At 37.2% G+C, this 25728-nt stretch overlaps 1 protein-coding gene across 1 annotated transcript; it reads left to right on the top strand.

Moving 5' to 3' along the window:
• Positions 1–1372: 1372 nt before the first annotated feature.
• LOC145983818 (uncharacterized) lies at positions 1373–19704 on the top strand. The gene is made up of 7 exons (XM_083116863.1): positions 1373–1429; positions 1793–1891; positions 2553–2687; positions 5208–5330; positions 8486–8645; positions 9979–10101; positions 19580–19704. The coding sequence occupies exons 1-7, from the start codon at positions 1373–1375 to the stop codon at positions 19702–19704; spliced, it is 822 nt and encodes a 273-aa protein (XP_082972989.1).
• The last annotated feature ends 6024 nt before the right edge of the window (positions 19705–25728 follow it).

The raw sequence follows: 25728 nt of genomic DNA, 5'->3' as shown, positions 1-25728 counted from the left end.
TTCGATCCAGAATGAGGGGATCATCTTCCTTCCATACGTCTCTTCCACTGGGTGCAAACATCCACATGCTGCTGCATCTGTTCTGCTGTAAGAAAATGTGGTACCCATGCGGAGCAAACCTTCTTAATTTTCAAATGATCACGCAAAATTCGGTGGATGGTGTCCTTCGATATGCCCAAATGTGCACTTAGTGCTCTCATAGACATATGCCTATCATCACGAATAATTGCTGCAACAATATTCACTACCGTCTCGTTAATCACGGACGGTCTTTGTCCAGGATGTGGAAGCAAAGCGCCTGATTTGCCCCCATCTTCAAACAACTTGTGCCATCGGTACACTGTGGCCCTACTCAGTCTGTCTTGATCGGCATATGCCTGTTGAAACATTGCATATATTTCCGCAGTACTTTTCCCTGAATGCCAACAAAATTTTATGGCATGTCACTGTTCATCTTGAATACTCATCACGAAAAGCAATGTTATACACAAAAACCTGGAGAGGTAAACTAAACACGTTCCACGTAAATCATCACAGCTGCTCACTAACGTGGTTTTGCAACATGTGACAACTTGCTACGGAAACAGAATGAGTCATCCTACATGACGCGACCAGTGCCGAAACCATAGGCAGTGTTGCCAAGCCAGGAAAAAATCTGTCTCACCTTCTCTGCAACAGCCTTTGTTTTTCTGTTCTTTATTGGTAGTGACTAAAATTTCATATTAGTTCATGCTAATTTCTGAATTTGCTATTTGTTGAGGAGCCACTCAAATATCATAGGGTTTATGTTTGAATTTTAGAATGATGTAATATGTGATATCAGCAAATAGGAAATGTTCATAAGTTCTATGTAAAATGTATTATTAGAATGCATAAAATTACAGGAAGAATTACCAGCAGGAATAGACTTTTGTGAACCTACACATGAACAGGAACCTGCAATTTCAGATGCACATGAGGATGGAAAGAGGAGGAGAAACAAATCGGCAACAGCAATTGTAAATTTCTTAAACAAACTAGACAATGAACACAACTTGTAATTTTTTTCTTTCTAATACCTTCCTCTTAAATAGTTGAAAGTTATCACTTTTTTATCTTTGAACATGGCTGTTTGTATAATATTTGTGTCAAACACAAACTATCTAACTGTATGGATTGAATTGCTCCTGTGCAGTTTTCCTTATGAGATACCAATGTACATATTCATATATCATTCCAGTGATGTGAATAGAGATGTCCTATTTCACCACATTAGTGGAAAGTGTTGATAAGTTAAAATGTCATATGTGAGCTGTGTTTTATTTAATAATATATTATGATGACCATTAAAATTTCCAGGAAGAACAATCAGCAGCTAGAGATTTGACCGAATATGAATCTGAACATTTACATGATGAAGGACCTGAATTTGCAGTTCCACATGAGGAAGGTAAAAAGAAGAAGAAAAAGAAGACCATAATATATAGTGTAAGTCTGTACATGTTGCTTTATTTGCTTAAGAATTTTCTTTTGTACATTCTAACATATTGCCACTAATTACTTAGGCTGTACATACTGATATTATTTATGGCAGTTTTTTGTAAGATATGGAAACACAAATATATGAAGTAATGTAAAAAAAATCAATACGTGATGCATATTGATTTTTGAATGTAATGCTTCAACAAATTGATCTAAATAGAAATGGCGTAGATGCTCTGTTGTTAATTTTTTAGCCAGGTTAGTTTAACATGTTCATTAGATATCATATTTGAGCCATGTTGTATGTACAATGTCTTATTCAATTTTTTAGGAAGAGGCAGAAACCTCTAGAGATATTTTTGAACCTGAAGCTGTACATGAATTTGAACCTGCAACTTTTGATGTACATGAGGAAGAAATGAGAGAGGAGGTAATAACAGCAACTGGAATGTAACAAAATAACAAATACAAAGTTAATGGTTTTCTTGCTAATACAGATTCTCCGTACAAATAGTTTGCATTTCATGTTGAGAATTTTTGGATCTCACTTATTTACATAACATTTGCATGACATAAACTGGAAAATTTTATATAATTAATAGTATTATTAATGTCATTATTATTTAATACTAATAATTAATCAAATTTATGCAGCCCACAGTTCCTCACTCCCTAAGCAGCTAAAGATAGTTGATTGGGCAAGGTGCTAAATCTTTTGTCACCCTAACTGTCAATAGTGAGGCATGAATATCATAGAGTTTGGTAGAGAGGTTTGTATGGGGCACATTCAGTGAATGTGCAAATACCAAGTCTTAAGCCTTTTGTGAAAACTATCATGTTAATATATTCAACATAGTTTAGATCGTTTAGAGGAAGTTGACAAAGTTTACTCTCAGCACACAGTGGCTGCATTCTTTTTTAAGGTTATTCATTATGAGATATCAATGTTTTCATATCACATTTCATTGATGTGAATCCTAAAATCTTGACTATTGGAACTAATTCACCACGTAAGTGGGAAATGTTAATAAGTTAAAATGTTATTTGAGCATTGTTTTATATAATAGCATAAAATGGTCTAACATTTTCAGGAAGAACAACCAGCAGCTAGAGATGTGACTGAATATGAATCTGAACACATACTTCATGGAGATTCTGAACTTGCTGTTGCATCTGAGGAAGGGGGAGGGATGAAGAAGAAGAAAAAGAAGACAATAATACAATGTGTAAGTCTTTATTTGTTGCTGTTACTTTATTTGTTTAACAGAGTTTTGCCTTGTACATTCTAACATATTTTTTACTGAGTATTTATGCTGTTCCTTGTCTCGAATGATGCTAGAAATGTTGTTCTCATTTCTGGCATCTTTCAGGAAATTTCCATTTACATGCAACAGTTCAGCTTCTGAAATTGCTTCAGTTGCTCTCCTGGTATTCTCCTTCAGTTCTTCTAATGTGTGTAGGTTTGTTGCATAGACTGTATTTTTTTGTAATGTGTACATACAGTATGTGCCATTATTAAAACTATAGCAAAACACAAATAATATTTGGAACACTAAACACTTAATAAACACTTTATAAAACAATAGAAAATCACAAGAACACTTGTAACACGTAAACACTTTAAAAATATGACTGAGTTGGAATTGCAGTTATTGAAGTGGAATGGAATTAAGAAATTCACAAGTTATGTGCAAAGCCATGCATTTCAGTTGCTGCTCTGACGCTGTGATCTGTTAGGAAACTAAAGTGGCCTTTCTGCATGTCTTGATACCAAAGCTCTGCGAAATTTCCTTAAAACGCCAGAAATGTGTGAATGCAGGAGGACAACATCTCCTGTGACAAGGTAGATACTTATTTTGATTGTAATTCTAACTGTAATTCTGAGAACTTAGTCACTTCGAAGCTAGTGGTTTCCATAGCAGAGATATTACACATGATTTGTCGGGAGTTGCAGTCTGGCCGGCAGCCAACAGGCAGCACAAACAACAGAGAAACAAATTTTATGTACATGTTGCTTGCATTGTAGAATTATTCCTCTTACAGTTTTCGATTGTTACAAGCATATAAACACTTTTTTTTTAAGTAATGTTTTGGAGGAGCTGATGCTCACTTCATGAAATATTCATTTACTTTTGATCAACCTTTCCTTCCCCACGTTTTTAAAAACTAGATAGGTATAACTGTATAGATTTAATTGCTTTTATAATTCACTAGGTATGAGTACTTCGGAAACAAAAATTATTCAGTGGAAGCAAGAAATTGTGAGAATGTTTACCATTATTTCATGTTTGATGACAAAATTTATGAACAAAATTATGATGTAACAGTGGAAAACTCTATATCTGGAAGCATTTCCAATATTTTTCTTCATTACATGGGATGTTTATTTGTCAATCAAATACGCGTAGTTCTGGATATCCTTTTTTACACATTTATGCAGGTAGCGTGCTAATAATTGCTAAAAACATAAGAATACCTACCATTGCTATGCAGTGTAAGGGGCAACCTTCTGGTAAGGCATCCAAAAGTCAACTAAACGCATGGACAGGATAATCCTTTGGTGGGGTTGTGTTTTCTTGTGTTTGTCCTTCTGTGTGCTGAGTGTTCTTTACAGCCTCAGCTTTTAAATAGGTAAGGAGATTTAACCCTCGTAGAGAGTATAGTTTTAGTTCTTGTTAAGCAATTAATAAATAGATTGGTTTTAAAATTTGAGTAAGGCAGTCTTTAAGAGACATATTTTATTTTAGTTAAGGGACTTATTCCTATGTTGTGTGATGGGCAAATATAACCTATGTGTACTATCAAAATCAATCAATTAATCAGTATATTTAAATGGGCTAAACACCAACCCTGAGATTCCTCAACAATACAGACTTGGAATGATTCCACACTTGTTAAGTGGAGTTGACTATCGCTGGCTCTATTCCCATAGAAATGATAGCTGCACTTATTCTGATTTCGAAAGTGCAAGATGTATTTTTCTTCAACAGAGGTGAAAGAGATGGAATTGGTGGTTTAAGGACCAGGTGGTATAATAAGCAGAATGATAATAGAATGGAGGAACGTGTTTTGTCATGTATTCCACATATAGGATTCTAGGTAATAATTACACAGCACAAAGGAATTCATCTTATACTCCAAACACCATGCACCTTTCAACTGATTCTGTTAAGAGGCACGAACAAAAAAAAGAGAAAGATGCATTGTGGACAACATGGATATGAGATAATGGGGCACAGCAAAACAGCAAAGATATCCAGATAATCTCTTAGAGTTCACTAGTTAAGCAGCAAGATAAACAAAACCATGCTAAAAGTACAGTTCCAAGAAATGGAAATCATTAGCGTCATGAGTGTCAAGCTAGGCCATAACAACAATGTCCATCATCCATATGTGATTTTTCTTAACAACATTTTTTCTTTAAAAAGACAGCACATCCACCTAGAGATGACTGTAATTTTCCCTGATCTGAAATGATGAGTGGTGTGTAGACAATCGTTGCTAAAACATATCAGTTGTATGATATGTAACAGGCAAAATTGAAGTAATATTTTTTATAGAAGATGTGTTCTATGTGTGTGTGAAATTTCATACTTTCTGAAAAGGCATGCTTCCAGAATATTTTTGATTAAGGGAATTAACATTAATTTGAAGAAATAGAGATAAACACTGTGATTTTGATTTTCTTTTTTTTTTGTGAAACATTGAAAGGGAAATTGCATGCTTATGTTAAAAATACATTTCAGGAAGAATTTTCAGCCACTACAGATTTGCCTGAACTTGTATCTGAATGTACACATGAAGAATCACCTGCAACTGAAGATGCACATGAAGCAAGAAAGAAGAGAGAGACGATAGTTGCTCCAACAGTAAGTTTATATTTGCTCTCTCTTTCTTTTTTCAACATTTTTCCTGGTGTATGATTTAGCTGTTACAATTAACATTTTTTTATCTATTTTATTTCTGCAACTCGTGCATGATAAATGAACTGAATATAAAGATAATAATTTTCACTGCATGTGTGATTAAAAATGAGCAGCATCTAACTTTGTGTAGAGATGGAACAGATTAGTCAGTCTTCTTTCTTTAGCATCTGATAGTCATATTACTCCATTTGTTTATCATTAAGATTTTACAGATTCAATATACCTAGTAGGTAGGGTTACCAGACGACCAGTTTTTCCCGTACATATCCTACTTTTTAGCCTATTGTCTGGCGTTCGGGAGAAATTTGAAAGAAATTATAAATGTTCCATTTTGAATGTCACATAATATTAATTAGGAAAATGTATGTTCACAGTGGACAAAGAGAAATTATGCAAGTTACAAGTCTAAGGACTGACTACACTCCCAAATTCAATAGTGAAATTTATGTTAAATCATTCACTCCCCCTCAAAATAATAAATGTTTGTCCTGCTAGAAGAAAAACGGAAGTAATTAATGAACAAAGTTTTGGGGCCATATTCTGCTGATGTCACTGTTCAGTGCCTGAGCAGAATTTCTGATTTATACTAACAGAAGAAGGTGTTATTATTCAATATTCAATATTTTGATTGTAAAGCAGGGGTTATAGAGAAAAAAAGTTATTGAACTAAAAGCTACCCCAGATGATACTTCTGGAACAATTTCAAGTTATGATAACCGCTGGACATTTCTTTGCCATTTCCAGGTCATAATGCAAATGTTGAGAGGTTGAGAGAGTACTTTCATTACCATCAGCACAACGGACTCATGAGAGAAATAATTTTTTCATGAAGTCTGTAAAATGTTTGGTGCTGGTTCAGTATAATTTCAGAGAGTTTGACTGTTCAGTTTCTCATCAATATACAAGGTGTCCAAGACAAAACACCCTATTTTGAACTGTCTTGTAATATAACATGTATTCGATGCATAAAGAAGATTGATACAACACTGGATACACATAGTTATGAAGTTTTGTTTGTGCAATCACACCATTTCTACGTGTGCCCCACGAGGGGCACGGAGGATGTCTAATCGATACTCGATTTCACACCAGGTAGCCTGTAGCATCTGTGGCGTAACTGTCTCAATAGCAGCTCTAATTCTCTCACGAAGCTGTTCCACAGTTGTCACTTTGATAGAGTACACCTACTCCTTAACATACCCCCACAGGAAGAAATTCAGGGGAGTAATGTCAGGCGACCGGGGTGGCCAGGTAATTGGACCACCTCTCCCAATCTATCTTTGTGGGAATTCTTCAGTCAATGTGTTCCGAACTTCCAAATGCCAGTGTGCAGGTGCTCCATCCTGCTAGAAGAGCAGCTGTGGGTGTCGATGTCTTATCTGAGGGAACACAAAATTAACTAACATATCAAGATATGTGTGACCAGTGATAGTTGACTCTGCAAAGAAAAAAGGTCCAATAACTTCATCCTTGAGTAAGCCACACCAAACGTTGACCTTCGGGCTGTCTCGTTGATACTCTATGGCCTCTCGAGGATGTTCACTACCCCAAATTCGCATGTTGTGTCTGTTGACCTTACCACTGAGGTGAAGTGTTGACTCATCAGAAAACATAACCTTGGCCAAAAAGTTGTTGTCTTCCTTGATGCGCTGAAGAATGTCTTTGGCAAACGTTGCTTGTTTGAGTTTATTGTCGGGTTTCACCTCATGTAACAATTGCAATTTATATGCATAAAGCTTTAGGCACTTGTGTAGCACATCATGGACAGTTGATTTTGGGACATCAAGCTCACGTGACGCCAGACAAACAGATTTTTTGGGACTTCTTGCAAATGTATCTGAAATGCGCCAAACATTCTCCTCTGATGTTCTTGAAGGGCCACCACCATGCCTCTTAGCAACAGATCCTGTCTCTAGAAATGCTGCTTTCCATGCCATGATTCTCTTGGCATCTGGAGGGTCTCTGTGATACTCTGCATGGAAACATCGTTGAACTGCGATAATGGACCCTAATTCTGCATAAAGGGTCATGATTTTGCACGTAATATGAATGTAGAACTTCGAATGTATTAACTTTGTTGGTAACCTTGGCAAGTGGCGAACAAAGTTTTTTTGTTTTTTTTTCAAATTAAGGCTAATAAAAATACTATCTTTGGTCAATCATGTCTGAAACACGCTGGTTTCCATTTTATTTAAGATATCATTATACGAAAAAGAATATTACATGCAAAGGTAAAGGTAATGTTCCCTGAGCATATATAGCACCATGTCATGAAGGCACATTTAGGGGATGTGGGGGTAGGGCCACACACATTCTCGATCTTGGCCATTTTGGAGGTGATGTGATCAACACCACTCTCCGGCCACATTTACCTCCCAGGGTTTCCCCCAGGTACCCATTAATTTGAAGCTGGGTGAACCCCAGAGCAGCTTTATGCAGGGACAGCATAGGAAAGAATTCAGACCTTAGATCATCTGCAGAAGATCCAGGAATGTTACATGTAATTCTTTTAAAAACCCAATCATAATATATCACAGACCTACAATGGTAAACATATGAAGTCAAGCCATCATTTCTTTCATAATACTTGCTACATTTAAGATATGTTTGAGTGAGTGAGTGAATGAGAGAGAGTGAGTGTGTTTTTTTCCATAAAATATAATAATAATATAAAATTAGTGTCACATTTTTTAAAGTGTAACTGTGGTCGAGCGAGACATCCTTTTGTGCTTAATAGTATTGATATAGCGTAACAAGTCTAATCATTTACTTTTTAGTTTGATGCTTTATTTAGGAATATATTGATTTTCAATTTCCCGTTGCTGCATAATGAGGGGGGGTGCATTTTAAAGGAAGTGGCATCTGCCACCATCACCCAGGGTGACAAAATGACTAGCGCAGGCCCTGGTCCTTGCCACCCTGTGCAGATTGGTAACGTTCCCTCAAGGTACAGCCAGAAGACATATCTGGTAAGGTAACTAAAACACGTAACATCCCAAGGATTTCCCTTTAAACTGTAGGTTATGTCAAGATCAGAGTAAATTACTTTAGCATTGGTCATCTCAAATGCCCTGTTTTACAATGATTTTTTTCTTCAGCAAACAGTTCCTGTGAAGGTGTTACCACCAGCAGAAAATGAGGAATGTTCTGTGCAGCCACCAGTTGTCAATAAAGATTTTCCTGTCCAGCCACCACCCGTCAATGAAAATGACCCTGTGCAGATAACAGGAGCTCTAGTTAATAAAAAAGGGACAAGAAGTGAGTACTTGTTCTTATTTTCACTGTCTTTTCTCTCACTCACACTCTTCCTTGCTAGTTCTAGTGCATTTAAATTTATTTTCCTACGATATTGCATTTTGCGGTACTCGAGTTTATAGGTGTAACTCAGAGTCGATCTCCACGGGGATCCAGTTGATGATGAAATCTCTCTCACTCTTTCTCTCTCACACACATACAAAATTCTTTCAATTTGTTTTGAGAACATCATCACCTGATAGGAATGTGGTAATAAAATTGTCATCTTAAAACTTGACTCCCAGATTACTGGAGTTTCTGGGGTTCCACAGCTAGTGTTCTAGGACCTCTCTTATTCACATTATTCATTGATAACCTTGCTGATCATCTTTCACTTCTAGTAATTACCTTCTTTTTGGAGATGACACTAAAATTTTCAGAGAAATCTCCACATCAAAGGATACTCATTACCTCCAGAATGAGATAACAACATTTACTTCCTGGCATCTTACATGGTCCCTTGCATTACATCCTGAGAAGTGTACTACTCTTCCTATTTATTGCAAAAAGAACTGTTAAAGTCATCTTACCCCACCTCTGCCAATGACAGCAAAACAGTACCCTCTTGCAAATACCTAGGCATTGTTTACAACCAAAAGCTTACATTTAAGGAATATATTATAGGTACCACAAGAAAGGCCTTGTGTCTCCTAGGTTACTGTATCATTTCACTGAAATTAGTGATATCTCAGCCCTCACCTTATATGTTTATTTTTTAAATATCCGAAGTCCTCTCACAATGTTAATGGATTTTCACAACATTCATCTGTGAAAATACTGACCACTCCTCCAGAATATGTAGCTGAAACAAGATTTCCAGCTGAAAAACTAAATTTTTTGTATAGAAATCTAGTGTTTATTTGTATATGTGCACATATACTCCTTAATGTATGTATGTTTAGAGTTTATAGTTCCATTTTGATTTTCCAATCATCATGTTGTTCATTTGTCTTTTAATTTTATGTTTTGTTTTCTTTTTTGTTTTCTTTTTTACTGGATATTTATACTGCATGAAGAAAATGTATGTTGACTGTATTCTGACAAGGGTTAGGTGGGAGAACAGCATACGCTGAGCCTCGCCTGCTAAATAATGATATTGTTATTATGGAAAATGTTATAATAGCTACAAACTAGGATACCTCAACCGCCAGCTCCCTTCCTTGGAAAGTATAAAAGATGTACTGCAAAAATGGTTATATTTAGATTTGTTTTGCATATCATATTAAAAATATGAAAAATATATTGCTGTCATCAGATATGTCTTGAATCTTGTACGTGATAAATTATTTTTTGGCAGGAGCTGAAAGAAGAGTGCCAGCACGTCAGGAAAGCAGCGAACTATGGCGCCCCCGTGCTGGTCTAAGACCAACCAGGAGAGAGCTCAATCGCATACGGAAATTACTTTCCTATGAGAAAACAGGTATGATAGGTATATTTCAAAGTTAACCATTTCATGCACAGATAGCAATTGCGACTGTTCCTACAACTTAAAGTGGGATCCAAACCACTCTGTGCCTCCACAAGGAATCAAACTGAGGCCTCTTGCTTACAGGGTGACTGCATTAATACTGTCTGACTGTCTTTTTGAGCATCAAACATATCTTGCTACTGTGTGTTGATTTCAAACACCTCAATGCACTTATGTTTTGCCCTCAGTTTTTGGTGATGATATTTACATTTTTGCTTTTGACTTCCTATGTCTGTTAGGAGTTTGGCAATGAATCTTACGTATTTTACTTCTTATCACACATTTTCAATATGTTTGTGTTCCTCTTGTGCTGACTCCTATGTAGTCTTACACTTTTCATATTTCAGTTATTTCAAAGCTCTTTTGAACATTAAGCATTGCTTTTTAGCAAGTCTTGATATGAAGTTTTTTTTGTTTTTTTTTTTTGTTTATGCACCCATCATAATATTTTAGCTACAGGGGGGCTTCCCTGATGGCACAGTGGTAGTATCATTGCCTTGTAATCAAGGGGTCCTGGGTTTGATACACGGTGGAGGCACATAGTGGTTTGGATCCCACTTTAAACTGTAGAAACTCTGATAGAATATAGATTGTTTAAAATAAATGTTACCATTTACAGTGTGCAATATTTGTGAATCACATATAAACCTCTTGCCTAAATGTATGTAGATAAGTATATATATATATCATGCATTACGTATGTTGTATGTTCAAATTCAAATTCAAATTCAAATTCTTTATTTACGTGGGCGAGGTTCAGCCTGAGGCTGTTCTGCCACCTAACCCGTGTCATCGATTACATTTAAATTTACATTTCTTATACATATGTTATTACAGTATTAATACAGTGTACAATAAACTGTATGATTTAGTTACAAAATCTATTGATAAAATAATTGTAATAAATGTATGAATAAAATGATACAAAAATTGTGAAAAGACAACTACATAAAAATAAAATAAAATGAATGAAAAATAAGTAAAAATAAAAACATGTAGACAAAATACATAACATAAACATACAAGTTACATCATAGTATTTGAACACAATCTCTGCTCTGCCAAAAGAAAATTCTTTACTTCATTTCGGAAAGATTCTATTTTAGATATGCTCGACATGGTCTTAGGTAGGGCACTCCATATTTTTGCAGCAGAATATGAAAACGACGACTGATATACCTGTGTGTTGCAGAGTGGAAGGTTAAATTTGAAATTATTTCTTGTATGGTGGCTGTGAATACTGGTGCGAGGGATCAACATGTCTGCCAGATACGACGGCTTGCCAGATGTAATAATTTTATGTATAAGGCAATATGTATGCAGTAGCCGCCTATGGTACATATTGAGGATATTCTTATTATTTATGGAAGGTAAAATATGTTCACGTCTCGGGATGCAAAATATGAACCGCATGCACGCATTTTGGCATTTTTGAATCTTTGCTTGTAAAGTTTTATTTATTCTACCAGAGTACACTACGTCACAATAGTCGAGAAATGGATATATAAGTGTTTCAACTAATCGCTGCTTGATTTCTGAAGATAATAGTTTGTTAAATTTAAACAAGAATCTAAGTGTTCCAAATGATTTATTGATTTGGCGGCTAATATGCTCATTCCATGATAGACGAGTGTCAAATATCAGTCCAAGACTTTTAACTACTTGAGCTCTAGGTATGACATCATCATTTATTGTAATTGTTGTAATAGTGTGCTCGACCGAACCAATAGCATTTCGAGTTCCAACATGACTTATTAGCATTAATTTTAAGGCCATTTGCATCACACCATGTTTTTATCGCACCCAAATCATTACTTATGTATTTAATACTTCTAGCAATTTCTGTTGGATTGAATGATTTGGTTAGTTGAGTGTCATCAGCATATGAATGTACGTTACAGTATTTGACAACTGAGGGTAGGTCTGCAATATAAATCGTAAACAATAAGGGACCTAGTATAGATCCTTGTGGAACACCAGATGAAATATATAATTTATTAGATAATAAAGTAGGCGACAGTTTTACACGTTGATTTCGGTTACTTAGATATGAAAAATACCAGTTAAGGGTAGATTGTGAAAAACTGTAATATTTCAGTTTACTGAGCAGTAATTTATGTTGTACCGTATCAAATGCTTTGGACAGGTCCAATAATATTAATGCAGTGAGGAATTTCTTATCCATAGCCTGGAGGATGTCATTTGTGACTTTCAGCAAAGCCGTAGCAGTGCTGTGTGCCGGCCGAAATCCTGACTGTGAGGGTGGAAGAATATTGTTTTGGGCAATGAAGCTAAATGTCTGTTTATAGATTATTTTTTCTAGTAGTTTTGAACACACAGGCAGAACACTAATAGGTCGAAGGTCGTTTACATTAGTTGGTCGGGTCGTCTTAGGGAGTGGTGTTATCAAAGCTTCTTTCCATTTCCTGGGAAATACGGATTTCTCGAGCGAAAAGTTAATAATATGTGTGATAATAGGCAAAATAAAAGGTAGCGATAACTTCAGCATTTTAGTTGATATTCCATCTGCACCAATAGCAGTAGACTTGATTTCGTACAAACATTTTCTTACAGTATAGCCATCCACTTTTACTGTTATATGTATTGTATGTGAATGAATGAATATGTGTTGGTCTATTTCCATGTAATTTCTATTGTATTAATCAAACACAGTGTACGCCTTCTGTAATTGGAGGTTCAATCCTCTGTAGAAGTGCAAATCATAAATAAATAAATAAATAAATAAAGGTCCAGTCTCGATCAACCTTTCTGTGCATAAAGTGGACTTCAAACCTAAAAACTAAGAAAACATAACCACAGTGACTGACTTTTGTCCATATCTTGCATGCTCGCATGAAGACGTTCTGCATTCATTTTATTTCGCTCCAATTCACTTCTGGAAATGCAAGGATAAAATTCATTAGAACACAGCGAAATGAGTATGCTATTTATTACAACACAATTTACTGCTTTCTTCATATCTAAATTTTTGTGGTAACATGTAGTTCAAATTAAATTGTTAAAGAACTGTTGTTGCATTGTCATTGTTACATCTTCATGTATCAAGCCGTTATAATATAGATCTGGACTTTCATGGACAGACAACCAGTGGAGATCCCTGCATGGAACAGAGGGAACAGGCTGTTCCCTCCTACTTATCGCCCTTTTGAGCTATTTAAATTATTTATAAGAACACTTCTTTCTCCCAAATCAAAGTTTCCAAATGCTGAAGAAAATCTTCACCGTTTCTGGACGTTTGTTTACTTCACCTACCCTCATCCCATAGACAGCCTCATCGTTCCTACCCTCTGTTGCCTGATGCCAAGTATTTTTCCGACCATGTGCGAAGGTAAACAATCCCCAAGGTCCCATGGTAGCTGAATGCCCTAACTGTTCCCTATGCAAGATATAACAGATTTGCTTTTCTTAGAGGTTTTTTTTTTCTATGTGCTGAGGTTTATTTGCGTCATAGTGATACTTTTGAGTGTAGTAAGTCAATAATTTACTCATCACATTACAAACTTGCATCTGACATTCATGACGAACTGATAAAACTTCTACAGTCTAAGCACCTGCTTAAGTCTTAAGCACAGTCTCCAGTCACCTTGGCTAAACTCTGCAAAATGGCTTCCGAGGGAACAGCTCCAGTCCACCTGTTCCACCAGCTCCAAGACCAAAGTTCAATGCAATGGCAGGACAAGAAAGCGAATGTTGTGAGTGTCGATCATACAGATCGACTGGCTGAAGATGAATGCTTTTAGTTCATTGAACTTTGCAGAAAATACAGCAAACCAACACATATCCTAACTGAATTAAAAACTAAAACGAAGTCATACACAAGACTTTTCAAACAAGTTACTACAACTCTGTAAAAATGATTAACTGGATATTCTTGCAGAGGCAAATTATATTGTTTTCCTTGTTTGTTCCTGAGAAGGAAGTCTGGAACAGTTTGGATTTTGTCACATTAACAACTTCTACAAATCTAGCGGACATCATAAAAAATACCCTCAGCCATCCGTATGCCATTATTGCACTGAGGACTTTTGAATTACAATAATAATCAACCCTTTGAAAAAACTTCAACTTAATCTACAAATAAAGAGATGAAACAGGTTTCGACAAAACATTATATTTTTTTCTGATCACTCATAAATTGCTTTTATTAAATTTTTCTTTGTTGCACATCAACAATTTTGCTTTTATGTTTTATTTATGGTAGTGATTGCTGCTACAACCTTTTGAAGCATTCCCATTGGCTGATAGCTTTTTGGGGTAGTAAATAATCTGTGGTGGTTAGGTTAGGTTAGTTGGGTTTGGTTCTCTTAGAAGATGATGATGACAAAAATGGTTGTATAGGCAATTCCGACCTTTCTGTATATTATATAGCTAATATTTGCATTAAGATTATTATTGTCATATAATTTTAATGTGCCTCTTGTATGTGACTTCTGACAATCGGTGATATATATGTATCGTATACAGGGTGTTTCTAAAGGTCGTTTACAACGCTTGGGAGGTGATTCCTCTCACAAAAACAAGCAAAAAGTGTGAGTTCCATTTTTACGACTGAGGCTTTGTTTCCGAGATAGGAGCCTCGCAAAAGGTGACAAAGTGAACGTCACACCTAACTGGGACGAATACTATCACAGATAGAGAGGCGGTTAAAAGGGAATCATAAAGGAATCGTATGTGCTCAGTCCGGAAGCCACTATGAAAAGTTCACTGCACGCATGCGCAATGGAGTCCTCAAAGGAATTGGGGATTTCCAGCAAGAACAATGCATGGAAAGGGTATGTAACACAGCAAGAGGGACCGTGACAATGAGAAATGCGTTAAAGACAACACATCCCGACCTCAAACATCAAAACATGAGCACGGAACACAAAATCCGAAAAGTAGAGCACGGTTGCATACCCCAGTTACACGCGAGGAATAAACGGATCATGTCATGTGGCATACGAGAGACACATTAATCCACCAGGAGGAGGGAAAGAAAAACACATTATCAGATGATTGCGACAACGTGTATTTTTACACGCGACAACTACGTAATATCCCCTCCCCCCCCACACACACAACAAACAACAAATGCTACAATGTCTTATGCACAGACAGTGCGTGTCACTGTACACCAACTGAAGATGTCACTTTCACCACACAAAGGGGGTGGGGAGGAATACCAAGAGTGTTGGCACGCGATCACTGTGACGTAAAAGAGACCAGTTTTGGAAGCGCTGCGCAGGCAAGTCTGGCTCTCGTAGCCTACGTTTGACCTTCATGACTGCTGTACCCGCGAGAGGAGCTCGAAGGGTTGGTTCTCTCCGGCAGTCGTGTTGCAGGTTCTGGGATATGATCAGCAGTTCGCTCTAGGTTGTCATACGCATTGAAGAGTACTAGTATGTTGTATTGAAAGAAGTTGACGTGGTGGAGTGGGCAAGTCAAGTATAGCAACAATGGGTCTGTGGTGTTCGTACGGTGATACTGTCAATTTGTGCAGTGTGCCAGTGTTAAACACGAACGATACTTTGCAGTTCCAGCTCCTTATTACAAAGATGGCTGCGTATACCACCCAGCAGCTAACATACATACATCTCATGTATGGGGAGGCACGTGGTAATAGCCGTGAGGCAAGGCATTGTTATGGAGAACGCTTTCCACATAGACGTTTGCCGTCTCACGCCTTTTTTTTAATTTTTTTTTATAGTGGACAGTCGACTGTGTGAAACAGCGTCAGTGTTACCACCGCGGCAAGAAGTTGGAAGACCCCGAAGTGTACGCACACATCAGTTTGCAGAAGATGTGTTAACAGCGGTCGCAAAACATCCTGGCACCAGTACGTGCGTGCTCGCTCGAACACGAAACACGTCTCATGTGAATGTTTGGCGAGTGTTGTCAGAGGAAGGAATGCACTCTTTTAAACTGCAGAAAGTACAAGAACTGTTACCTCGTGACTTTCGCCCTCGTATGGAGTTTTGCCAATGGTTGTTGCATCAGTTGGACATAAACCCTCACTTCGGGGCAAAGGTATTGTGGACAGATGAAGCCATTTTCACCAGGATGGATGTCTTCAATAGTAGAAACAGTCATGTCTGGGACTTTAACAACCCACATGCACTTTTTGTGGCCCATCACCAGCACAGGTTTTCAGTGAATGTGTGGTGCGGGATAGTACATGATCATTTAATTGGACCATACATTCTCCCTGTTCGCCTGAATGGTCGCACGTATCATGCATTTCTTAGTGAGGTTCTATCTGAACTGATGGAGACCGTACCTTTGGCACTGCAGCAAGAAATATGGTACCAACACGATGGGGCACCAGCTCATTTCGATAGTAATGTATGACATTTACTGCATGACGTGTATCGTAATAGGTTCCTTGGTAGGGATGAGCCAGTACCTTGGCCACCGAGGTCGCCAGATCCCAACCCTCTCAATTTTTTCTTCTGGGGAGAAATGAAAACCCTCGTATACGACGCACTTGTCACATCAGCTGAGGACCTCGTTGCTCGCATCAACGTCGCCGCCGCGACGGTAGCAGATACACCTGGCTTGTTTGCTCGTACTCAACAATCCTTGATTCGTCGCTGTCATCTCTGCATAGAAGTGAACGGCAGACATTTTGAAAACCGTCTGTGATTATCGCCCTCGGAAAATCCCAGTGAGAACACTCTTGGTATTGCTCCCCACCCCCTTTGTGTGGTGAAAGTGACATCTTCAGTTGGTGTACAGTGACACGCACTGTCTGTGTGTAAGACATTGTAGCATTTGTTGTTTGTTGTGTGTGGGGGGGGGAGGGGATATTACGTAGTTGTCGCATGTAAAAATACACATTGTCGCAATCATCTGATAATGTGTTTTTCTTTCCCTCCTCCTGGTGGAGTAATGTGTCTCTCGTATGCCACATGACATGATCCGTTTATTCCTCGCGTGTAACTGGGGTATGCAACCGTGCTCTACTTTTCGGATTTTGTGTTCCGTGCTCATGTTTTGATGTTTGAGGTCGGGATGTGTTGTCTTTAACGCATTTCTCATTGTCACGGTCCCTCTTGCTGTGTTACATACCCTTTCCATGCATTGTTCTTGCTGGAAATCCCCAATTCCTTTGAGGACTCCATTGCGCATGCGTGCAGTGAACTTTTCATAGTGACTTCCGGACTGAGCACATACGATTCCTTTATGATTCCCTTTTAACCGCCTCTCTATCTGTGATAGTATTCGTCCCAGTTAGGTGTGACGTTCACTTTGTCACCTTTTGCGAGGCTCCTATCTCGGAAACGAAGCCTCAGTCGTAAAAATGGAACTCACACTTTTTGCTTGTTTTCGTGAGAGGAATCACCTCCCAAGCATTGTAAACGACCTTTAGAAACACCCTGTATATTTATTTTGTACACATCATTAAGGGTTGAATTATGCTTCATCTACTGTATTATATTAAGACACCCTTGGCAGGGAAGTGCACATGGGCGTCCGGAAGGGGGGCAAGGGGGGCCGTGGCCCCCCCTGGAAAATGAAAGTCAACCAAAAATTTTGTATCTCACACATATAATTGCATTCTTGCCACAATAATATGTGTTAATTATTGCATGAACACCATAAATTCAAAATTAAGCAATGTTTTTTTTAGGGAACAACACTATTTTGGGGGAAATGTGCCTAGTTTGCCCCCCTGGAAAAAAATACCTTCCTTGCCCCTCCCTGGAAAAAATCCTGCGGACGTCCATGGAAGTGCAGGTGACCTGTTGCCCTACCTGATATAGCACTGCACGCCACTGAAGACAACATTACATTGTACACCATTAGAAGAATATCCCTTTGATGCCTCTACAGCGAGCTTCCCTCACAATATGAAATCAATATTATCCAAGATATTTGAAAGTGTCGATTTTCTGCTGGTCATTATGCTGTTACTTGCGAGGACTATGGCCACAATTATTGTTAGCATTCACAAACCTATCGATAAAATTAGGGATTTATCTAATCATTAATAGTGCACCCATCTTTAGCTTTTAAGGGTATGACTTGGGACATTCGTTTAATCTATAGACCACTTACGTAGTTCAAATTTAGGTCAGGGTATGAATGCTTCTGTTTCTGTTCTTTCACTTGTTTCATTGCTGTTGTGATTAACCTAGTGAGTAGCAATGTGGCATTAGATAATCGAAATAAACATACCAGATCCATATCTGACCACTGTGACACCTGTAAGATTCACTTAGTTTGAAAATGTTGTAGCATCAATTTTTCTACCATGTGCATGGTGGTAGCCCATGCAACAACAACTCACTCATTTGGTGGCTGAGCTCTTTAAGTGGTCAACTTCTGATTTTGCCACAAGTTCCTGGGTTCAAGTACCAGTTTGGGTCATGGGTGTTCTTTGTGAATGTTCCATCATGAATTTCATCAAATCATCATAATTAGGCAAAGATGGCTGAGAAGTAACGTAAAATAAAAAATCACTACTATTTACTTCCACACCAAAATTGACATACAACTGTGGAAGTTTATATATATATATATATATATATATATATATATATATATATATATATATATATATATATATATTATAATTACATGTTGAATTGGAAATACATGCAAGATTATACGAAATGAGATAATAAAAATGATATTCCACATAAAACATCCTTGAATAAAAAAATTGAGCATGTTAGATTCTTCACTACACTATAGAGCTCATTTCTTTCTATATCTGCCCCAAAAGTAGAATGCTCCACCAACCAATGTTAAATCTGTAATAAGTAATAAGAGTTTCAAAATTAAACTGAAAGAATTGCTTCTGCAGGAAAAGTAGCACATGCTAAAATTAAACTGACATTCAACAAACAACAAAACATTTATATTCTTTAATTGTAACTATTGGTAGCTTATTCATATCTTTACATAAGTTTTTTATTATTATTATTTATTTCTTACTTAAAGACAACCTTATGTTAGCCTCTACAGTTTTATTTTTCCTCTCAGTTTTTCCCTACTCATACATATTTTTTTTTACATTTGTAATTTTTTAATTATTTCTTAATATTTCTTTGTTCTTTCCATTTGTATTATTTTATGAGTAGATACTATTATGATGAGTATATTTGTATTTGCAGGTATATGTGAAATTATTTATTTCTATTTAGTTTTAATCATTCTTTCTATCTGTATTCATATATTATTATATGTACTTACATTTTCTTGTGTAGCTCATGACAAGGGTTAGGTGGTAGAGCATGCTATAGCTGAACCTCCCACTCTAAATAAAGGAATTATTATTATTGTCTTGACTCCCAATAATCTCATTGTAAAGATTCTACATTTGAGTCTGTATCTTTGTGCCTGTAATCCTGGAATTGTAGATTAATTAGGTTAAGGTAAGGAATTAGTACAAAACCTATTTACCTTTATATTTGTTTTGCTTTAGGAGAAAGAAGCAAAATGTCCTTATTAAACAAAAAAGAGAAACCAGGAATGGAGTTAAGAAAAAGAAGAGGAAAGAAACAAGATGAAGAAATGAAGGCTCCTTCAAAGAAAAAGCCGTGGAGATAGGTATTACCTGGTGTAATCAAAATATTTTTTTTTATGTTTCAAAACAAAATGTGTTTATTATTTAATCTTGAGCTGAGCTGTTTTGGCTGGTGAATGTTGAGTTTACAATGGCATGCTCAAAAGAGGGCCGTGAATCTGTTGCCAATAATGTATGCTCTGGTTGACCTGCTCCTGTTATTTTTCTTCATTTTTTTGATATTTTTTTTATTCTCAAGAAACTGTCCATTTGGAATTCATTCTCGAGGGCAGAACAGTAAACAAAGAGGTCTATGTGGAAGTTTTATGTCATTTGCAGTAGTCTATCCTTGTGATAAAGTTTGCGATACGCTTGAAGTTAAAGATTACGCTCATGTATGTGATACACGTTTGTTCCATGTTGAATTTTTCATTATTTCTTAGGAAGTTTAGGAATATTAATAAATATTGTTGAATTGTTAAAATATTTGTTGAAATGTTAAATGTATGTATGTTGAAATGGTTGGTAAATTAAATGTTAGTGATAATCTTCCTTCACATAGTTGTCTTATTGTGTGTTTTAAAGTAATTAAAATCACATTTTTAACGGAGGTGTTTGTATGGGATTATATAGAAAGTTGTAAATTTATTTATAGTTTTTTAGTTAGTATTTTCTTCTTTCCAGTGCAGTACATTATTGTTAGCCAGAGGGCTTGTTTGAAAATAACTAAAAGTAACTGCAATTGATTTTTTTTATTCTACAAATTCGCTATCAACATACGTCAATAAACTGCCTCCACTTGAAACATATTTTATTTATGTTCCACACATGAACTGACATAGTTTTAACAATCTTGGAATTGATTTAAAGCCAAACATTCTATTTGTTTCACACAACTTAAATTTGCTGATTATCTTCGTTCTGGTATAAACATTAGCTGGCAAAATTGTATTTGTTTTCATTGTAGAAACTTGTTTTAATGTTCCTAATGTACACTGAATTTATGGGATGTAATTTGGGGGGGTACAAAATTCAACCTCCTCACACACACACAGCACATATGATTTTTTTTAATTTTTAAATCGAAAGTTTGAATAAATATTTTTTAAAGAATTTATTGTTAATTTAATAACAGATTTTTAAAAATAGATAACAATTCCAAGGCATATTAAGCTCTAGACACCGTTCTTGGTTAATATGAAATTTAATGGAATGGAAAATCTGAAGTTTGTAATACACTAGCCTGCAATGGTTCTAAATGACCTAAATCCGAAAATCATAATCATAATCTTTATTTATCCGTTGACCAATCTTTCCATGGGTATGGATATCGTCAGATACATGTAAATACAGATAGGATATAGTATAAGAGATATTACAGTATAAAAACATCAAAGATGTTTACATAACACACATATGTGATACATAAATTTTAATACATTGAACATTACATTTACAATATTAAAAACAAAGGTAAACAGGTATGCTCATAATAAAAATATATAGTGTATACATGATTTTTTTTAATATAGTTATAGAGATACCAGAGGCGTATATTCTGGGCTATCTGCAAAGCCCAGGCTCAGAAGATGAGAAAAAATCAATCTGAAAATATGCACAAAATTGTTCATTTCAATAAGTAGATGATGGCGTTTCAGGAGTAGGCACACTTGTTTCTTACAAGTTGATACACTGATTTCTTACTAGCTGGCAATCTTGCCCGCTTTCTTAAAGCACGCAAGGAGTCCCATGAGTTTAGGACGGCTGTCTTCTAGCATGAATTCAGTCAGTGTTGCGAACCCCCTGTTCCCAGTGTGAAATCTTCACATGAATGGGGAATTTTGGGGCGAGGAAAGGGGTTGTTTATGACAGGAAATTTCTCCCTCTCGGCCAAGCACACCACTTGCAGACAATTAGGACAAAAGGGACAGGCCCCTGACCTCTTCAAATGACAAGAGTAAATGCGGGGGTGAGGGGAGGTTGGGGAGTTTGCTGGCTGTCCGTTTATGGTTTATGCTTATGACCGAACTGACAAAAGACAGTGCCAGCTGTTCTTGTTCTTGTTCTGTACTTCAAGTATAATCATGTTGGGTTCATTTCCTTGGTGCGCCGTGCACGGATTTTTTTTTCTTTCAAGGCAAGTCACTGTGTTGTGTGAGGAGTGAACGCGTGGATTATATTTTTGTGAATGATAGGTGCTGTGTTGTGTAGTGAACTAAATGAATGACATAATTAACAAGCAATTTAATCGGCTTACGTATGATTCATTGATTTGCTATATATTTTACTTTGCTTTTTGTGCTACTTTTGGCTAATTTGCGATGGGGATGAGTAATGTTGCGAGGAAATTGATGAATGGACACTCTCAAACATCCATGCCCAGAGTTTGATTCGATCCTGGAAACTCTGGCGTCGTAGCACAATGTGCTAACCACTCCGCCATGGAGGCCGGTGGCTTACATATGAGGATAAACTTCAAACCCGCTGTTGAATTTTCGTTTTTAGCCCACTTTGTGCACAGAGAGAGGACTGGACCTAAAGTTTAATGTGGGATCCAAACCACTATGTGCCTCCACCGGTTATGGAACTCTGGGACCCCTTTGCTTCAAGGCGATGACGTTGCCACTACACTAACGAGTCCCCAAGCTACAGCTCGTGAAGATATGTAGGTCTCAGGCACTCCAAAAGAAATATACAAGTAAGAAGTTTGTCATATATTTTATTCTCGCATCTAGGCCTACATAATTATTTCACAATATTTCAAAATCCCGAGAAATCAACAAGAACCCTCCCCTCCCCACAATCAAACTTTTTGTCCCTTCTAACATTATGATAGAGTGAGATAGCCCAGATTTTGTACCTAGTATACGCCACTGAGAGTTACATTATTCCTTAAATTTATATGTGATACTTATGAGATTAGTAGATTTTTTACATATTTGACAGTTGTGCCCAATCTATTCTACAATTAATTTGTCATACAAAACTCTTTCTGCGAGATATTGCTTGGTTGACTGCAATTTTTTCTTTGAAGGAGTGATATTTATTAGCCAAGATGGAAGTTTTAGTTTGTTGTAAAACTTTACACCTGCAGAATGTGGTGATCTGTCTGTCCGAGTTAATCTCTTTGTGTGGACATGGAAGGTTTTTCTTTGTCTTGCATTATGTCCATGAATGTGTTAATTTCTAACTTGTGTCTTGTCATTTAGTATGTAAACAATATACAGGGTGTCGCAAAACTCTTTCAACAACGCTTGGGTGCTGGTATATATCATAAAAACAAGTAACTTTTCCCTATAAAGTTTACCTCGAAAGCACTTAGTTTCCCCTACCTCACGTGTCCCTTGCAATTGTTGATATTGCATGATACACGAAACACTATGTGGTGACGTGGGTATCACAACTCGCTACGGCGCCAGGTGTCGTCGGGTTTAAATCCTGGTTTAGACATTGGTATCATTTGTTATTTCATAATATCATCTTCATCATCGCGATTAGCCAATGGTGTCAGAAAAGCGAATTAAAATAAACCAAATCAATCAATCAATCATGGAGATATTTCAGAATGAGTAATCTTGAATTTCAGTCTGCCCATTATTTTTCTTGGTCAGTTTATAAATACTGTCAATGATTCTTACAACATCTCAAGTATCATTAATATTTTGGATTTTGCTCAGGCAAGACTCCCAAGTTGTTTTTTTTTCAAGTGATCTTTCTTAGCGAGGAACGCTAGTGGCGACCCTGCCACGCGCCCCTGGTAGTTATGTCAGAGCAAGCGTTTGCTGTGTTGGGTTGCATACGTACAGGATAGATTTTAAGCACTTATAGCGCAGAAACTAAGCGCTTTCGACGTAAACTTTATAGGGAAAAGTTACTTGTTTTTATGATATCTACCAGCACCCAAGCGTGTTGAAAGTTTTGCGACACCCTGTATTTATAAACATACAGTGAATATAAAGTCAAAATTTTGTTCTTGCGAAAGGCAATTCGGCATGTGGATCTGGATGGTATTTTGCATATAAGTCTATAGTGTAAATACTATTTTTGTATGTACACGAACTGCTCCTCCCCAAGCAGTAATACAGTACTCTAAGTGAGGATAGATAAGACCATAATGTACATTCATGTTTATTTCCTTGATATAATACTGCGAAAGGATTTTCAATAGGTATAGGTTTTTGGTGAGTTTATCAGAGATGTGGTCAGTATAACATGCCCAATTTACTATATCATCGATAATCAATCCTAGAAATTTTACCTGGTTAACATATTCTATTTTATTTTCATCTAAGTAGACCCGGGAACTTTTCTAACGTTGGAAGCCGCTTCGGCGCCCACCCAGCGTCGAATGACATGGGTACCTGGGGGAAACCCTTTGGGGTAAAGGCAGTCAGGGACGTGATGCTGATCACATCACCCCCACTCACGACCGGATCAAGAAAGTGTGGGGCGTTACCCGCACACCCACTATACGTCTTCATGGCATGGTGCTAAGCACAGGGGAGCACCTTACTTTTTTTTACTTTACTAGACAGTCAAGTTATCAACGTTCTTCTTGTTGCCAGGGTTAAAAATCATGAAGTTTTCTTTTGATGGTTCACATTTAGGCTATTTGTGTTTAAGTACTAGGTTATTTGATTGGTTTGGTTTGGTTTGAGTTGGTGTTTTAAGTCCACTTTATGCACAGTAAGGCTAATCGGGACTGGACCTACAGTTTAAAGTGGGATCCGAACCACTTGTGCCTCCACCGGGTATCGAACCCGGGACCCCTTGATTACAAGGCAATGACGCTACCACTGCGCCATGGGGGAGGTTATTTGATGAATCGAGATGTAAGTTTGGATTTATAATTGTTCTTTTGTTTTTGCCCTGCATATAATGTTAGTGTCATCTGCATAGCTGATAGTTTGTCATGTTGTTCTTCGGTATGTCATAGATGTAAAGGATGAATAATAATGGACCAAGTATAGACCCTTGAGGGACACCTACCTTTGACGATTTAAAATTGGAGTAAAATGTTTTGATAGATGTATTATCTATGTGCTCAATTTGATTGCATTTTATTCGATCGAAAATAAATGTGGTTTAATTAGGTTAAATGTGCCACCTTGAATGCCTAGACCAGGGATCACCAAACCGCGGGCTCATTTCCAGTAGCTCACTGACGTACGCAGGATTTTTCTTTCGGGAGGGGCTGGAATTGTAAAGGTGTACAGCATACATACAGTTGTTTTCTACAAGGGGCGGAATTCACAATGAGATATTTCTTACATTTTGATATTTCCACTCTCAAATATGACACTCTGGGTTCATTTCAAGGGAGGTTTGCATTTTACCAGTCTGGTTTTTCCCGAGTTTTTCACTGTTTTTATTTTCTCAAAATTTCGGAGGGGGATGTATCCCCATCAACACCCCTCGACCTCTGCATACTCCAGTGCAGTAGCCCGTGAGAGGTTGGCTGCAATTCGCGATTCCAACTATCTGATATGACATATGATGAGAGATTTCGGAACTAAGACTAGAAATGCTTCCTTTGTCATGGAGAAAACACACACATAAAACATTGATTATTGAGCAAGTGTTTTTGTGTACAAAGAACTAACACTAATGCCAACCATCCAAAGTCCAGCAGGGGCGATTCCTCCATGTAGGAACTGAGGAACTTCCTACAGATTATTTATACTTGCTTCCAGTTCTCTACTTTTTAGGAGTTTAATAATAATGCGCGTTATAAAATTGAGCCCAATGTACGTACAATTGACTAGGTTAGCTACTGTCAAGAGTTGACTGCTGTCGCTCGCTCCAGCCGCTGCCCAAAGACGATGGACACACAGGCGTGGCTGCCGCTCGCTGAGGAACATCGGCGGTCATCCTACTTCCTATTACGTCATCCTCCCCACCACTTTTCTACGTACTACTCTGGCCTTTAGAGTACGAGTGGTGCCAACTCAGCAAAATTAAGCTAAAACAAATATGACAAAAGATTTTTACTGCGTAGATTGACGATGCCGGCTCATATCAGTTTATCAGTGGTTCATTTGATTTAATCCGGTCTTTGAAAATGCGTG

Source organism: Lepisma saccharinum, chromosome 2, assembly GCF_977018435.1.
Source record: "Lepisma saccharinum chromosome 2, izLepSacc3.1, whole genome shotgun sequence".
Taxonomy (NCBI): Eukaryota; Metazoa; Arthropoda; class Insecta; order Zygentoma; family Lepismatidae; genus Lepisma; species Lepisma saccharinum.
This window is presented reverse-complemented; position numbering and strand designations above follow the sequence as displayed.